The sequence below is a fragment of the Girardinichthys multiradiatus genome, chromosome 11 (assembly GCF_021462225.1).
Source record: "Girardinichthys multiradiatus isolate DD_20200921_A chromosome 11, DD_fGirMul_XY1, whole genome shotgun sequence".
Classification (NCBI taxonomy): domain Eukaryota; kingdom Metazoa; phylum Chordata; class Actinopteri; order Cyprinodontiformes; family Goodeidae; genus Girardinichthys; species Girardinichthys multiradiatus.
In genome coordinates this window covers 15,261,092-15,280,285 of record NC_061804.1, presented here as the reverse complement: position 1 = coordinate 15,280,285, position 19,194 = coordinate 15,261,092, and the positions used below count along the sequence as shown (strand labels likewise).

Here is a 19,194-nt window from a genome sequence, read left to right as displayed (position 1 = left end):
TTGTAGTAATAGAGTCTAAACCAAAATACACAAAAAACTGAAAACAAGACAGAGCTAAGGAACGCCACATAAAGGAATAAATCAATACAGAAAGACCTTAATGACAATAATACACAACCCAAAATAATCCAAATACAAACACAGGAAAGAACCAAAAACGCAAACAGCTCAGGATCAACACTTTAGCTTTCTTTAAAATCTCTTTCCTTATTTCTTGCACTGATGTGCAAGAGCTGAGCTAAAAAGAAGCTCTTTGTTCCACACCGAACCATATATGGGGACAAGTTACGTATTAAGACGAAAAGAATGAGATCACGGATACAAGAAGATGAAATGCCTTTACCCCCTAGGGTGGCTTGGCTGACCCCAAAAGATAGCACAAGGAATTCTGTCTCAAGGGCGAAGCTCAGAGAGGAACGTTCGAAGGAATGGGCTGCGGTGATTAAGGCATCTGATAAGAATTCCTCCGGGGTGCCTAACCTTGGTGTTTTTTTTTGGTATGTCACGCTGAAAAGACAACTTAGAGAAGACCCAGAACTCACTGGTGGGGCTGCATATCCTTTCTGATTTGGCAACACCTTGAAACCCTTCAGAATGAGCCTGAGAGTCTCCCTTAGAAGGGTTACGACGTCTACCAACCATTGTCAGATAAGAGGAACACAATGGAGTGACAAGTGTATTAACTAAATCAATTTAGAAATGTTCACTCAATGAAAGAAACAGGAACAAGACTGAGATTTTACATGTAAGTCAAAACCCAGAGTGTTATATTGTGTGGTTGCGGAGTAGGACCCAGGCACAGACAGGAGTATTGGCTGATTATAATGATTTAATAAATAAAGAATGAGAACTTACAAGGAGGTACAAGGAAAACAGGACAAGGAATACAAGGAGTAACCGGCATGAAGATGGGGAGTAAAACAGGAGGATCCAGCGGGAAGCAACGACCACAGGTGAGTTTAAATACTGAGGAATGAGTGGAAAAACAAGATAAAAAGCAGGTGTAAGAAACCAGGAGGATATGTGGATCTGCTGGGACAGAAGGCAAACTTGGAGAAAGGGAAGGGAAACTAATAAACACAAATAGGGCTCAGCTGGGACACAGAGATAATAAATCAAGGAAAAGGGTAAACAGAGATGTAACATAATAAATACTAAAATTACAACAACAAAGAACTAAGAAACTAAGCACAAAGGAATAAGTTACAAGGGAAGAATATAGAACTAAACAACAGGGAAATGAAGAAAACAAGAAACATAACATAAACCCAAAAACTCACTAGGGAACATGACACAGGGAGAAATCAAATTTTACACCAAGATTTCACATTTGGGGTTTAGGAGTTGAGATTGGCAATAAGAAGCAAGAACCTGATTGATTTTTGTACATAGTTTAGGATCTTCAATCTATACTGGTGTTCTGTAAAATTGAATATTTTTTCCTCGCTTCTTACTTCCTGAGCAGGCAAATGCAATCCATATTTTATGGTAATATTCTACAGTAAATCAGACATTAATTTTATGTTACTCCTGCTAGTCAAAGTCATTGGGTAGGGCTAAAGAGAAGACTATAATGTTCATATAAAAAAAAAATGGAAGCTCATTAAATGCAAATCCTGCAGTAGCTCTTTCATGATTTAGAGATATTTTATACCTATCAGAAAGATGGAAGTAGCCACTCACTAATTGTTGTCATCTAAACAAACATAAAACTACCATTACTGCCACTTTAAGGGCTAACTGGCTCTGCATCAATCTGGGATCAATCAGTCTTGGCTTGGTGTGAAGGGTAACTAATTAGATATTGTGATCTGTTGATGAGCCACATTGACAGTTTTAATTATTTCATAATTAATTAATTAAATGCTAAAACACCCCTCTTTCAATTGAACTTTTAATAAATCACTGTCACACAAAATTAATTCATTTTGTATTAAAATGGTGTTTTTATTTCAGTTTGAAATCAATTAACAACACATTTAAGTGTTTTTTGGTACTTGTACATAACCATGGCTTGCACTAGTTAAATCGTGGTACATATATTTGGTTATTTGTTATTGTTTTGTCCTTCAGTAGAAACTACTTGGCTTATTAAAATCTGATGTAAGATGATAAGCCTTGCATGTTTTTTAAAAACTGAGAGTCAGCAAGGGGTGTTATTACTGATAGAATCTATACTGCTCATTGTTTACTTTCATATGATTTGTTGTTCTTTCTCACTTATGTTCTCCTGTCACACTCTCTCTCTCTCTCATTCTATCTTCGTTATCTCAATGGCAGGAAAAGTGAGTCTCAATGGTGTAATTGTTTAAATAGGTCATGTTAGTAGTTTGTTGAGGACCCAAATGTCAACAGGACATCGACAGACATGTGATGGAATGTGAAAAGAAAGATTTAATAATGGGAAAAAGGTACAAAACACACGGAGAACACAAAGGAACCAGGGGGAAACAACAGTAGAATCAAGCATAGAATGACAAAGACAGTTGAATACTGTGGAGAAGTGATGGGTAACATAGAAACCAGCTGAGTACAAGCAACATAATGCAGAGCAGCTGGGGGAGAGTCTAAGCAGGTAACTGAGGAAAGGTTGAATACTGGGCACAGGAGAAATTGAATGGAAACAGAGGATCTAACTAACCAAAGCTAAGGAATAATACCAACATAAGAGACTAAACCAAACTGCACAGAACTGGAGTCAAGAAATAAATAAGAATGATAATGGAACGATAATGGATAATGGAACGAACTAATAAAGAAGAATAAAGAAAGGAGACACCAATAATACTATAATGCTCTAAATACAAATGTAAGTGACAACCAAATCACACAAACACCTGTGGATCACAGTAAAATAGACATCTCCATAACTGTTATCATAAGAAGGGTTCCACACACACACATGTACACACATAAACCCATACCAGTGTCAGTTTATGCGCCACATGGCCACATAAAACTCCAGCTGCGGTTAAAGAGGTAGTAGTAGATTGAATGAGTGTGAGAGGTCAAAGACATTTTCGCAATCTTATATACTCTTTCAGCAAGAGCTTCAGGAAAACTACTCATTGCTGTTAGATTTTTGTCATGTTTGGGGATATAGAAGACATGTACTGCAAATGCAACACTTTATGTGCAACACTTTATGTACTTATGAAGCAATGTAGAGATGTCTCAATAAGGGTTTTCTGGCCCTCATATCAATCTGAGTCATTAAAATCAGGGTCAAGCTACAAAACAAGACTGCAGTAAAATAACATTACATTTTATCAATCTTACATGGTCAACATTACTGTTGTAAGAGCTTACAGCTTAATTTACTAAAAACTCTTTTCTTGACAGCTTCAGATATTTAATCTCAACCAGGGTATCTATAGGATAGCCTCAATATGTTTCTCCAATTAGAGGTTACCAAGTTTAAGAAAGCTGCTTCACTGTCTAAAACATGGAACGTCCTCCCATTTGCTTCTAATGATATGTGTGACTCAAAACATACAGCTACAGTCTTCACAAAATTCATGAATCGTTCCCCCTTTCCTATGTTCACATTGAGAGCAATTTTACAAAGTATTAGGCTAACAAAACAAGTATTTTCTCTGTTTCACAAATAATGGACACAGAAAATATGTGGTGATTTTTGTTGTTGTTGAAATAAAATCACCCTTAGATCAACAACAAGTATCTGGAACTGAGTTTACTTTTGAACTTCCATTCAGATAATTTAAAAATCCTTTATTAGGGCCCAGAGCAAATGCCTGAGATCAGATCAGAAAACCTCTAATGCAAAGACAATTTAAAAGTGGAAAATCAATTTCCCTAAGTGCTCAATATTTGGGAAAAAGATAAAAACATTGTCAGTCAGTCATTTTCTACCGCTTATTCCATAGTGGGTCGCAGGGGAGCTGGTGCCTATCTCCAGCAGTCTATGGGTGAGAGGCGGGGTACACCGTGGACAGGTTGCCAGTCCATCGCAGGGCAACACACAAACAACCACACGTACACACACACTCATTCATACACCTAAGGGCAATTTAGAGTGACCAATTAACCTAACAGGCATGTCTTTGGACTGTGGGAGGAAGCCAGAGTACCCGGTGAGAACCCACGCATGCACGGGGAGAACATGCAAACTCCGTGCATGTTTGAACCCAGGAATCAAACCCAGGACCTCCTTGCTGCAAGGCAACAGTGCTACCAACTGCGCCACCGTGCAGCCCATAAAAACATTGTTCTTAATATATTGAAACAGAATAGTACTTTTTTTCTATTGTACCATATTGTATGTCTCCCAAAATTACAGTTTTTAGACATTTTGTATATATGGCTTTTTGAAAGTAAAACAGAAGTAATTTTTACAATATAACTCCTCAAGCCTTGTCTTTACAATCCATAGTGAACTGTCAGCCTCTTTGAGATGAGCCACAAGAATTAACAAAAGGTTAAAGGTTTTGTCCGTTTGGAGTGCAATGGCTGTCAAGACTGTCAAGGGAAAGGTTCTGAAGGTACTTTTTGCAAAGCAAAATGGGCAAACGTCATCCAAACAAGAGCTGTATGCTGCCTAGGGAGTCAGATTTAAAACAGCCAAAAAAAACTTTCAAGAAGTCAGATTAAGAGCAAGACTGTGTATTTGTTGTCAAACTCTACCTTTATTGCTATAAAGACATTCCACTAGACTAAGTGATAAAATGGACACTGGACCAAAGCATGCTACAGTTTTTTTTTTTTCTAATTTGCTTTACTTTTTTTGCAGAAAAAAATATACACTTCGCAAGAGGTGAGGATGCACTGAAGAACAGCAAAATCTTTTCTTAATGTCTTTAGAAATTTAGGAACAGTTATTTCCAAGTATTGCATGGGTGGACAGTCGACAGCAGTTATTGCTGCTCATTAAGTAAGTTTTTTTTCCCTCTTTTTTGCAACCACATGTATAGGAACTTAAACATCCTGTTAACTTCTCTAGTATGATGAGGAACATTATTGTTGCTTGTTGCCTGGTCAGTTTTAAAAGTATTCATGCTCCTTAAAATGTTACACATTTTGTCATTTAGAATTGTAAACCTTAATGTATTTTGTTAGTATTTTAGGTAAAAGATCAACACAAATTAGCACTTAATTATTGAAGTGGAAGCAAATTGATACATAGTTTTAAATGTTTTTTACAAATAAAAGTCTGAAAGTGTGGCTTGCATTTGTATTCATTCTCATTTGCTCTGATACTCCTAAATAAAATACACTGCAACAAATTGCCTTCAAGAGGCCGCCTAATTAGTAAGGTCCACATGTGTGGAATTTAAACTCATTGTAAATACAGCTATAATAGGAGGTTTGTCAGAGAACATTAGTATACAAGCAGCATCATAAGGACCAAGGAACACATAAGACAGCTGAGGTATATACTTGTGGAGTAACTTAAAAGTAGGGTTAGGTTACAAACTGTATGCTATGTTTTTAAAATCTTGGCGGGCCATCTTCAATCATTCATCCAAAGCTACAATGGAATTATTAGGTGAAAGCATATTTGTGTTATTTGTTAGAGTGACCATGGCAAAGCCTATTGTAAATACAATTGGGAATCTGTTGCAAGGCCTAAAAACTGATGTTCATACATGCTCTTCATCCAATCTGATTTAGCTGAATTACTTTAGAGAAGAATGAGCAGAAGTAGCTGATCAAGACATAACCGAGAAGTCTTGGAGCTTAATTTGTAAACAAAAGTGAAATTTATGTATCATTTTCCTTCCACTTTACATTCATGCCATACTTTGTGTTCACATAAAATCCCAATTAAATACATTGAACTACTGGCTCTAATATGACAAAATTTGAAAACAATCGAAGTGTATAAATACTTTTCCAAGACCTTGTACAGGTGCCACAATAAGGACTTGACAAGAGCAATTAAAATAATAAAAAACAAATAAAGAGATTATGCTAAAAACATTCCACCTTCACTTACTTTCTAATGCAATGATTTTCATTCTTTGCTCCAAGCAAAATAAAGTTATTTGTGACAGCTGTGCCATCTATTCACCTTGACATCTCCATGGTGTCCTTGGTGAGATAGACAATCCAGTAGACCAGGTTAAAGGCGCCAAACGAAAGGGGAAAGAGGATTCGTGAGTATTTGTCAATGATGCTGGTGCCAGTTAGAACGTTGTTGGCAGGTACTGCAGAGCCTTGCTGTAGGAAAGCTTGGGCATTGACAGGAGGGTTTGGGAATGTTTTTCCGGGCCGCTCAAAAACTGGTGCTGAGTTCATCCTCTTTTTCAATACACTACTGGCATCCACCTTTAAGAGGAAAAATAAATAGAAACAAGAACTGTAAGAAGAAATGTACAGCAAAGATACATTGTTGGAATGTATTCATATTAAATCATTATCCTGTTTTGTTTTCAGTTTACTATTCAATACATCAATGAATATTTATTTATAAAGCCTCTTTTCAACAGGCATGTATATTATGGTGTTTCACTCAACCAAGGTCCAAAACAACAGAAATGTATACATTATATGTGCTGTTGTTTGCTCAAACTTTCTATAGTGTTGAAGAAACAGCTTTTTAACTTTAAGAATAAATATAATGCTGACCTTTCTCTTCCAAAATAATTTCCATGTTAGTTAGTTATTAAAAAGGACTGCATAATTACAGTGTATCAAAAATACTAATTTAAATCATACTAGTACACCCAATAAATTGAATCTAGAGTATTTTGTTTTGTTTGGGTGTGATTTCGGTCAATTCACTGTGTGCAGACTGATATTCTGCAGTTGTGGATACAGAATAATAAAAGAAAATAAGACACTCAGCACACTGACACATGATTATCCTGTGCCTAATCAAGTTTCAACTAATATGATCACATTACATAATCCTCGGCTCTAGTTGTTGTGAATCAGATACAGTATGAGTACAGAAGATATATTCAGTAAGTAGGGCAGGGAATGCCAAGTTTCTTGCAGAAAAATAGCACAGGCTAGAAAAAAAAGCAATTCTGTGTGAGACACAGAAACTTCACATCATGATGTTTCTGGGTGATTTTAGTAAATCAGAATCAGAATCAGAATCAGAATCAGAATCAGAAAAGCTTTATTGCCAAGTACGTTTTTGGACATACAAGGAATTTGTTTTGGCGTAGTCGGTGCAATACAGTACAAATTAAACAGTACAAACATATCTACAATATAATATAAATATAAGTGCACAGTTTTAAGTGAGTGAGAGTAAATGTAGAGCAGTATAAGATGCAAGAGCAATACAACAGTGCAGGTGATCATTGTGCAAGTAAAGCAGTGCAAGTAAGCAGGAGTCCAAGCTGAGCGTTAATGTAACGCATAGAGTTACAGGTTACAGGTGTCCTGTCAGCAAAAAAAGGGGGGGTGTGGGGGAAAGGGAGAGTGTCAGGGTGGTTTCCGGGCTTTGTTAACCAGGCTGGTGGCAGATGGGAAAAAACTGTTCTTGTGGCGTGAGGTTTTGGTCCGGATGGACCGCAGCCTCCTGCCAGAGGGGAGAGTCTCAAAGAGTCTGTGACCGGGGTGGGAGGGATCAGCCAGAATCTTCCCTGCCCGCTTCAGGGTCCTGGAGGTGTACAGTTCCTGGAGCGACAGTAGACTGCAGCCAATCACCTTCTCAGCAGACCGAATGACACGCTGCAGCCTGCCCTTATCCTTGGCTGTAGCAGCGGCGTACCAGATGGTGATGGAGGAGGTGAGGATGGACTCAATGATGGCTGTGTAGAAGTGCACCATCATAGTCTTTGGCAGGTTGAATTTCTTCAGCTGCCGCAGGAAGAACATCCTCTGCTGGGCTTTCTTGATGAGGGAGCTGATGTTTGGCTCCCACTTGAGATCCTGGGAGATGATGGTTCCCAGGAAGCGGAAAGATTCCACAGTGTCAATTGTGGAGTCACAGAGGGTGATGGGGGCAGGTGGGGCTGGGTTCTGCCTGAAGTTCACAACCATCTCCACTGTCTTTAGAGCGTTGAGCTCAAGGTTGTTCTGGCTGCACCAGTCCAACAGATGGTCCACTTCCCATCTGTACGCGGACTCGTCACCATCAGAGATGAGTCCGATCAGGGTGGTGTCGTCCGCAAACTTCAGAAGCTTGACAGACTGGTGACTGGAGGTGCAGCTGTTGGTGTACAGGGAGAAGAGCAGAGGAGAGAGAACACAGCCTTGGGGGGAACCGGTGCTGATGGTCAGGGAGTCAGAGACGTGCTTCCCCAGCCTCACGCGCTGCTTCCTGTCAGACAGGAAGTCAGTGATCCACCTGCAGGTGGAGTCGGGCACACTCAGCTGGGAGAGCTTCTCCTGGAGCAGAGCTGGGACGATGGTGTTGAAGGCAGAGCTGAAATCCACAAACAGGATCCTGGCATAGGTTCCTGTGGAGTCCAGGTGCCGGAGGATGAAGTGAAGGGCTAGGTTGACTGCATCATCTACAGACCTGTTGGCTCTGTAGGCAAACTGCAGGGGGTCCAGGAGGGGGTCGGTGATGTCTTTTAGGTGTGAGAGCACAAGGCGCTCAAAGGACTTCATCACCACAGAGGTCAGGGCGACGGGTCTGAAGTCATTAAGCCCTGTGGTCCTTGGCTTCTTGGGAACAGGGACGATGGTGGAGGACTTGAAGCAGGCTGGCACATGACATGTCTCCAGTGAGGTGTTAAAAATGTCTGTGAAGACTGGAGACAGCTGATCAGCGCAGTGCTTCAGGCTGGCTGGTGAGACAGAATCCGGACCAGCAGCTTTCCGGGGGTTCTGTCTCCTGAAGAGTTTGTTGACGTCCCTCTCCTGGATGGAAAGAGCCGTCCTCGGCGTGGGTAGGGGGCTGGTGGGGGTTGGAGGTGCCAAGGCCCCTCTTGAGGTTGGGGAGGTGGGGGTGGTGGATTGTGGCTGCAGCTGTTGGGGGGCGTCGTGGGAGATGGTTGCAGGACTGTCCCTTTGTCTTTCAAAGCGGCAGTAGAACTCGTTCAGGTCGTTGGCGAGGCGTCGGTCGTTGATGGAGTGGGGGGCTTTCGGCTTGTAGTTGGTGATTTGCTTGAGCCCTTTCCAGACAGACGCAGAGTCGTTGGCTGAGAACTGGATTTGGAGCTTCTCAGAGTACAGTCGTTTGGCCTCTTTTACTGCCTTGCCAAACTTGTACTTCACCTCTCTGTATATGTCTTTGTCCCCACTCCTGAAGGCCTCTTCCTTATCCAGTCTTAACCTTCTGAGTTTAGCTGTGAACCAGGGTTTGTCGTTGTTGTAACTCACCCTGGTGCATGATGGTACACAGCTGTCCTCACAGAAGCTGATGTAGGAAGTCACAGCCTCTGTGTACTCATCCAGACTGTTGGTAGTAGTCCTGAACACATCCCAGTCTGTACAGCCTAAACACGCCTGGAGATTCTCCACAGCCTCACTGCTCCACTTCCTTGTCGTCCTCACAACAGGTTTGCAGAGCTTTAGTTTCTGCCTGTATGCAGGAATCAGGTGGACCATGATGTGGTCGGATTGGCCCAGTGCAGCACGTGGGACGGCGTGATAAGCGTCTCTGATGGTGGTGTAACAGTGATCCAGAATGTTGTCCTCTCTGGTCGGACATTTTATAAACTGTCTGTATTTGGGAAGTTCGTGGGTCAGATTACCTTTGTTAAAGTCACCAGCGACGATTACTAAGGAGTCCGGGTTGGTCCGCTCCACACTCAGTATCTGGTCGGCGAGCATGCGCTGTGCGACCTGCACGTTAGCTTGCGGCGGGATGTAAACACCGACCAGGATGAACGAAGCGAACTCACGGGGGGAATAGAAAGGCTTACAGTTTATGATGAATGATTCCAGGTCTGGAGAACAGTGCTGCTGAATCACTGTCACGTCGTTGCACCAACCACTGTTGAGGTAAAAACAGATTCCTCCACCTTTCGCTTTGCCGGAGAGTTCCGTGTCTCTGTCCGCTCTGTAGAGCTGGAATCCTGCCAGCTGCAGCGCGGAGTCCGGTATTAATCCACACAGCCACGTCTCCGTAAAGCACAAAACTGCCGATGAATAAAAGTCCCTGTTTTTCCCCAACAACAGTTGTAGTTCCTCCATTTTGTTGGGAAGTGAGCGCACGTTAGAGAGAAATATTCCAGGTAACGGTGTTCGTAGTCCACGCTGGCGAAGACGTACCAGCACCCCAGCCCGTTTCCCTCTCTTCCGGCGTTTCACCGCGTGAACAAAGGTGAGCGCACCTTTGACCAGAATGTCCAAATATTCCAGAGCAGTAGGTAGAAAAGTGGGAAATAACTCCTCTGGTGTAGTAGCCCTGATGTTCATGAGTTCTTCTCTGGTGAGAGAGCTCCGGGTACCATCACAGAAGACCGTTTTAAAGCAAAAAACAAAACAAAACAATGCGCACCAACACGCCGAGGCGACCATCTGCGGCGCCATCTTGTTGTTAATCAAACAATCCTCTAAATTATTAAGAAGATGATGCATAATAAATGGTTCTGCGGGCACAAAAAAAATTGTGTTTCTAAATTATGAAATAAATTCAACTCAGTGTCTTACTAAGTTTAAATTCTGCTAATTTCTTATGTAAATTCCCTCAGTTTTAGGCCAAACTGATCTATTTTTGCTGGATTTGTCTGAATAATTCATTCTTTTCTACACGTTCAGAAACTAAACTGAGTCAGCATTAGATAGAGTAATTAATGTCAGAATCTTGATCTAACTTTTACATCAACAAAAATAAAACAAACAGAAAAATACAGTTTCTACATTTAGTAAAACAATGACATCATTCAGCTATTAAAAACAAAAGTTAATAATAATTCATGTAAATTTAAAACTTTAAATTAATTGACAGCTCTATTATGTACATGCTGGAAGATTTTATATTTATGTCTGTGTCTAGTAGTAAGGCAAGTAGAGCACTACATGCATGAGCTGTACACATCTTAATACATTCCAAATTTTATTTGGTAAGTCATACAAAAGCGATTGCCTTTCATCTAAACAATTTGAAAATATGTTTTAAAAGTGAAAATAGGACAATCTAAATACATCTATTGAGGTCCTTGATGTGTCTGAAAGTTGTTTAGCCATAAGATGTCCTTTGACATGCAGTATTTAGAGAACTGTGACAATGAGTGTAACAATGAAAGAAAACTTTTTTTTTCTCTACGATGTACACCTTAGAAACCTTGGCACCTGAGGGATCTAATCTTTTAATTAGTCAACTGACTGTAGTTTTCATGTGGTCTCCTGTACATATATATATATATATATATATATATATATATGTTTATATATATATATATATATTAACAGTAGAGTTTCTTCTCTGGTTTTTGTGCATAGTACTTATCAATTTATGATTTTGTTTTGTTTGACTGTGGTTTACAGACTTTGTTTACAAAATGTATGTAGAACTGAAAAGATTTATATTCTTTTTTGTACTTATTTGTATGGCGGTTTTCATAGCAAACTATTTTCACATGCTTTAAAAAGCTTTTTTCTTAGATCCTTATATATTGCTATTTTTGACAACTGTTTACATATGATTTATGCTGGCCCTGTACATAGTGCAGTTGTCTGATGAGTGGTTGAGTGATTGAAATGCCACCATGGTGCTACAAATGGTGCAATAGAAGACTGAAGTCCTTCAGTGTGAACTTTTTTGTTTATTAAATCACTTTTCTCCTCCAATTCACTGTATTGTGCTCCTAGTAGAACTGACAAAACCTTTCTTCTCAACAGTCTTGCATCTGACTAAAAATTAGGAGGTTGGGACACAAACATTACTTGAAAAACTTCACAGTCATACCAGGTCAAAGTCTTTTACTTCGTGACTGCATGACTTTTTCTATTCCTTGTGATTTTTTTTTCCTTTCCCTATGTCATGAAGAGTTTTCCCTCCTACATATTTGGTGAAAGCAGTCATTTTCCATGATGCACCCCTCCTACTCTCTCTTTTTCTCATTCTCTTAGTGTTACACACAAATGCACACACATACCCACATCCAACTCTAACTCATCTCTTCATCTTATTTCATAAATAATCAGACTGGACTTGCTTTCTAAACCCCCACCCCTCTTTATTGTGGTCCCTGCCCTCCTTCCTCTCAGCTTGCAGTGATCTGCAGGATATTCCCTTAATCTATGGCTCTTACATAATCTCCAGCAGCGTTGTTCGCAGAGCCACTGCCTGTCCGTTCAAGTAACTCTTTGTGGTTATCACATAGTTAAAGAGACAAATAAGAGACTGGGAGAGAGTGTGAGGGAGCGTTGAAGGATGTGATAGTCAGGGGACGTACACAGTTTGCAGTAAATTGCATACATTAATGTATATCTGTTTGAGTGTCTGTTGTACATAAACCTAGAGTTGAAAACTGAATAAAGTGGATATTGTGATGCTTTTATCATTAATAAAAGTAGGAGAGGTGAAGACGGTATGACGACAGCCTGGATGGGTCACAAGAAAGTGATTTAAAATAGACAAAGGATTTTTTGCCTTAACAGCACAAGTGAAGAAAGAACATTAGGAAGTCAATGTTATGCATTCCCGTAATACCTAAAGAAGTAGAAATAGCAATAGTATAATTTCTTTAAAATAAATGTAATTGAACCATTTTTTTAATTTATACAAATCTTAAGAGTCTTCTGAGTCTACATGAAATACACAGAGGTACTGCTGTTAGTAATGTCATCTGTGCTAATTATGCTAATAATGCTAGTTGAGCTAAACACGAATATAAGATGCTAAAGACAGTTTACGGTGTTAATTCTTTTGTCACTTTGCCTTTGATTTAAAATAAGTGAAAAATCCTGTTCAGCTGGAGAACTCTGCAATACCGACCCTTCTCTCTCACAAGGTGTAAGAGTTACTAATTATTGTGACATAAAGGTTGTAAATGGATCAGGTACAGTTACAATAAATGAACAAACAATTTAACCATCTAGCATTTAACAGTAAATCAGAGCTTTGTCTTCTTGAATTCTGGTTTGTGCTTTGAAATTAATTTGTAGAAAAAATAATGTCTTGATTTGGCACACATACATTTCAGTTGTTAGAAAGTTGTACAGAATAGGAAAGCTAAGTAAAATGTTATTCAAGTAAGGTGGGTATGTGTTAATGTTAGGTAGGTAAAATACCAAAACAAATAGGTAGTCACCTACACTTGTGATGCCCAGGTGACCCTGTTGCTGCTTTTTTTAAATTCTGGGGCACCCTATGTCACTTCCTCCTGCTTCACGCTGCTGCTCACTGTGGCTGTGCTCTGACTATGCTGTTGTTTGCTAAACAACTTTGGCGAGTTCTACAATCAGAAGAATTCGTAAACTATTAAATCATCTACTCGAGGGTCAGGTTTTTCATCACCCCCATCAACAACCTTATTCAACTGATGGCGAGCTACCTATGAACCACATTTTGGTAGGAAATTGAACTCTTTGTTTGTGTTTGTTCTAAATCTCATGGATATTCAAAGAAGGATCCTACCTTGGACAGTTTTCCCAGTTCCCACATTTTGGAAGTGTTTTCCCATGCAACATAGGAACTCTGAGCCTCATGGGAACTTGAATTACAGACTAGAACTGGTTCCAGACTGATATTTAAGTATAACAATGGCCATCAGTCGGCTCTAGATGGACAAACTGTCTACTTTTAAGGCTAGGCTTAAAACTTTCCTTTTTGATAAAGCTTATAGTTAGAGTGGCTTAGGTTATCCTGAGCTATCTCTGTAGTTATGCTGCTATAGGCTTAGGCTGCTGGAGGACATAATGGCCACTTTTACCCTCTTTGCTACATTCTCACACTATTCAAATTTTGCATTATTTGCTGTTATTTCAGTTTTGAACTTTATGTTCTCCCTCATTTCTCTTCCTAGAAGCTACACCTGGCCTGACTCTGTGTCTACCTGTGACACCTTTCTGGAGAGGGGCATTGTCCAAGCTTCTGCTGGCAACAACTTAATACTCACCCTCTACCGATGACCCACATGGCCCTGTCTTTCAGTGTTTAACCCTTTCTCTCTCCTAGACATGGCAATTGACTGAGCTTTTACTGTGACTAACCCTATGTGCTCTCTTTCAGACTCTAACCTTGAAAACTGGGTCAGAGTTTATCTGTTCTTTCTTTATAGATTAAACGACTAAAGGAGCTACAACCATTAACATTAACTTTTCCTTCTCATAGAAAGGACTCCTGGATCAGTGCTTCTTTGTTCTCTTAGTGTCTCTGCTCTGTTCTCTCAAACCCCCAGTCGGTCGTGGCATGTGTAAACATGCTTTTGTGTCCGTCCCCGTCATTCACACACTTCATGACTCTGTGTCAATAATATATCTGCTCATAGCAAAGCAGTTCCATAACAGGTAAAGCAGCAGTCAGTTCCAATCTAGCCCTCCTGGGTTACACTTGCAAGCAATATCTGCAAACTTTAAGACAACTTTAACTGTGACCAACAAAGCTAAAGAAGATTTATTTTAGAATTACACCACACAGTGAAGAGAATGGAAGGGGTGGTAATAAAAATCTTCAAACCTCACTGTTAGAGTACTGCAGCATATTTTTCATTTGAGACTGGAGTGAAATTTTACTATCTAGCAGGAATACAAACCTTATCACATAGTCAGAGCTAAAATGATATTTTTAAATAAAACTTATGTTAGAATAGCCCTATCAATATCCAGACCTAAACATAATTGAGAATACATGACAAGACTTAAAAATGAATGTCCATATATGCTATCCATCTAATCTGACTGATATTCAGCTCGAGTGTAAAGTAGAATTTGCAAAAAAATTGTCTGTAACAAAAAAGACTGCCTATATGTAACAATTAATAATATAAAGTATTTAACAAAAAAACATGATTAGAGGAAAGACACTGTGACCAAATGCCACTAATCAGTACTGCTGCTTGAACATTAGAAGGAAATTGTTTTGTTCTATACAATGTAGCGCTCTCGTGAGACTTGACAAAAAGATAATTAGACAAGTAAGATGGTGTACAAGTGCTCCGTGAAAGGTGCAAAAAATGCATACATTATAAAGAAAAGGTTTTTAAACTGGTGACTACCACTACAATACTTTTTCATGGTTGCTCTTTGGTTTAAATATGTGCCAGGAATAAAGCAGAACACTCCACCAACTCAAAAACAAATGCAATTTTAAACAGCTTCCACTTAACTACTAAGTGCCAGATGGTTAAGTGGGGTAGACACACTGCAAGAGTTGACCATTTACTACAAAACACTGACAGCCACTTGGCCTTTGGAAGCAACAAACCAATCTTACCCATCACAACATCCACAACAGTGCTTTGTAAGTGAAGCTAATTCTCAACAAAATACAGTGACGATAAAATCCCTTCAACCATTTGAGGCCAGTACCAAAGGCACTGTTGATGTTGTATAACAACAAAAGGTAACTGCAAAAAGCTCTTTATAATGTGTGATTATTTGGTGAAAGAACCACAAAGAGATTTGTATACCAGGAGAAACAGCAAATGTGTGAAACAAACCCACGAAAATGTGTCCCAAAATATTGGGACACATTTTTGTGTTTTTGTGCCATGAGACTTAATGAATGAATTCACAAGAGAGGCTTATTTTGAATGTTTGTTAGTTGGGATTGATGCATGCCCATCAATGTTGTTCTTCATGATACTGTAATTTATTCTGTCCTATTGAACATGAATGTGCCTTTAATAAACTGAAAATACAAAATTACAAAGCTGAAACTATTTTTTATATGAATACAAAACTTAAAGGCTTAACTATTGAACTAACACAAGGATGTTGAAATTTTATATACATTTTATAACATAGTTATCTTACTGCACATTTAGAACTATTTACAGTTCTTCCAATTCAAAGTTTGCAATAGAACGTTTTATCTTGGTTTTTGAGCAACTTCACACTGTCAGAAGGATCATTCTAGCATACAAATGGCCCTAACTCTATTGATGAACTAGTGTTATGTCAACACATCCCAGATAATGTTGCGAATTTTAAAATAGTATCTCCAGATTAAATGTAGTTCACACATACAGGTCCTTCTCAAAATATTAGCATATTGTGATAAAGTTCATTATTTTCCATAATGTCATGATGAAAATTTAACATTCATATATTTTAGATTCATTGCACACTAACTGAAATATTTCAGGTCTTTTATTGTCTTAATATGGATGATTTTGGCATACAGCTCATGAAAACCCAAAATTCCTATCTCACAAAATTAGCATATCATTAAAAGGGTCTCTAAACGAGCTATGAACCTAATCATCTGAATCAACGAGTTAACTCTAAACACCTGCAAAAGATTCCTGAGGCCTTTAAAACTCCCAGCCTGGTTCAACACTCAAAACCCCAATCATGGGTAAGACTGCCGACCTGACTGCTGTCCAGAAGGCCATTATTGACACCCTCAAGCAAGAGGGTAAGACACAGAAAGAAATTTCTGAACGAATAGGCTATTCCCAGAGTGCTGTATCAAGGATTCCAGACCTTGGGGGACCTGCGGAAGCAGTGGACTGAGTCTGGAGTAGAAACATCCAGAGCCACCGTGCACAGGCGTGTGCAGGAAATGGGCTACAGGTGCCGCATTCCCCAGGTCAAGCCACTTTTGAACCAGAAACAGCGGCAGAAGCGCCTGACCTGGGCTACAGAGAAGCAGCACTGGACTGTTGTTCAGTGGTCCAAAGTACTTTTTTCGGATGAAAGCAAATTCAGCATGTCATTCGGAAATCAAGGTGCCAGAGTCTGGAGGAAGACTGGGGAGAAGGAAATGCCAAAATGCCAGAAGTCCAGTGTCAAGTACCCACAGTCAGTGATGGTCTGGGGTGCCGTGTCAGCTGCTGGTGTTGGTCCACTGTGTTTTATCAAGGGCAGGGTCAATGCAGCTAGCTATCAGGAGATTTTGGAGCACTTCATGCTTCCATCTACTGAAAAGCTTTATGGAGATGAAGATTTCATTTTTCAGCATGACCTGGCACCTGCTCACAGTGCCAAAACCACTGGTAAATGGTTTACTGACCATGGTATCACTGTGCTCAATTGGCCTGCCAACTCTCCTGACCTGAACCCCATAGAGAATCTGTGGGATATTGTGAAGAGAACGTTGAGAGACTCAAGACCCAACACTCTGGATGAGCTAAAGGCCGCTATCGAAGCATCCTGGGCCTCCATAAGACCTCAGCAGTGCCACAGGCTGATTGCCTCCATGCCACGCCGCATTGAAGCAGTCATTTCTGCAAAAGGATTCCCGACCAGGTATTGAGTGCATAACTGAACATGATTATTTGAAGGTTGAAGTTTTTTGTATTAAAAACACTTTTCTTTTATTGGTCGGACGAAATATGCTAATTTTGTGAGATAGGAATTTTGGGTTTTCATGAGCTGTATGCCAAAATCATCCGTATTAAGACAATAAAAGACCTGAAATATTTCAGTTAGTGTGCAATGAATCTAAAATATATGAATCTTAAATTTTCATCATGACATTATGGAAAATAATGAACTTAACCACAATATGCTAATTTTTTGAGAAGGACCTGTATTGTGCCCCTAGTACAGTGGTGGCAATAAGGGTGCCCTCCCTTTCCATCACTAAAGTAAACATGCCATTTGCTAAGCAGTATTGGGGCATTAACCATAACTGTGTACTTTGAAAAATTGTATCATGATTGAATTTAACAATTAGATGGTGGATCTAGCATGATGCTTGTTAGAGTGTTTTGGGGCATAAAATGTTTGAAAGACCAGGATATGATAAAATAAAACATCTGGTGGCCTCTGCCAAAAACCTGCAAATTGATTTTCATTTAGACTTTCAACAGGATAAAGATCTAAAATATAAGCCACAAATCAAGACAAAAATTGTTTGCCAGAAATAAAACAAACCTTCTTCTATGACCATATCAGTTCCTGTATGGAAATGTCATTCTAATGCAAAAATATTAATTTATTTTCAGGGTTTTAACAGATTTTCACCTTCTCGCTAGCATGTTTTCAACCATAAACATTTACTTTGTTTCTATTTCTTTACCTAATTTTTTCTGAGTGGCCTTCATAGTTTTTATGCAGTTTTAGGTGGCTTGCAGTATTATAGTAAAACCTTTATTGTTCACAGTTGACCAACATTACAATATCTGTACCTCATTTTCTTTGTTCTATAGATTTATCAAAGTCCAAAATGCAGAATGTCTTACACAACAAGTACAGTAAGTACAAGTACAAGCCATTCTATTTTGTAGAAAGTCACATCTGTTCTACTAGAAGAAAAAAGAAGCAGAAGTGTTCACATAAGTGGAGATTAATGACAACAGGTACAGGCATGTAATGAGGCCAAGGAAGGATTTTTTTTTTTTTTTTTTTACAGAGAACCATCTGCTCAGATCATGATTTATAACAGCAACTCTGCAGTTTGGATGGTCTGTTCACATACCATACATACATAATCTCACAAATTCGCAATAACAGTCAACTACCTTAAAATAATTATGTATCGATAAATGTTTCTTATATATTTTGAATCATCGATTTGGAAACATATAAGAAACATTCATCATATAATTTAAAGCACAAAAGGCCATGTGCCCCCTCCTTATCTGGTACAGTTTAGGCATTAGCTTACATGTGGTAATGTTAACTTTTGAACATATGCTGAAACATGTAAACACCAGTGGGAAACCATGTGCCTGACTTACTGATGAAACATCTCCCTCAGTCCCTTCGCTGGCTGTTGGAGCCACGGCTGCAGCTGCTGCCTCTTGAGCAGCTGCCTTTATGGCTGCTGCCTTCCGAAGCTCTCGGTTGGCCTGGAGTGTTGAAAAGTAGTTGACAGCCGCAAACTCAATGAGGGCAGAGAAGACAAAGGCAAAGCAAACAGCTATAAACCAATCCATTGCTGTGGCATAGGAGACTTTTGGGAGGGAATGTCGTGCACTGATACTTAATGTTGTCATGGTCAGGACAGTGGTGATACCTGAAATCAAAGATGAAAAGAAGTTCAGAACAGGGAATTGCTGCTGGTGTAATATTCATACCTGAAATGCAGACATGAAGTCTTTTGACCATGTAATCTTACTTTAGTAAGTATTTTTAAGTAAATATTGGACTTTTTAAATTTATATATCCATCCATTTGTTGTCCTCTGCTTATTTAGGTCTGGTTATGGGAGTCACAGGTCCAGGAGGAATATCCAGATAATCTTCCTCTTTTGACTCTCCGGTTCAT

At 39.3% G+C, this 19,194-nt stretch overlaps 1 protein-coding gene across 2 annotated transcripts in view; it reads right to left on the bottom strand.

The window, feature by feature from the left end:
• Positions 1-19,194, bottom strand: part of gabra6b (gamma-aminobutyric acid type A receptor subunit alpha6b) — a 60,133-nt gene that overhangs the window by 13,915 nt on the left and 27,024 nt on the right. For both annotated transcript variants that reach the window (XM_047378916.1, XM_047378917.1), the window contains exons 8-9: positions 18,666-18,943; positions 6,032-6,288 (exon numbers count right to left, since the gene is read on the bottom strand). In XM_047378916.1, the coding sequence (XP_047234872.1) occupies positions 6,032-6,288; positions 18,666-18,943 (535 nt within the window). The remainder of the gene's footprint in view (positions 1-6,031; positions 6,289-18,665; positions 18,944-19,194) is intronic.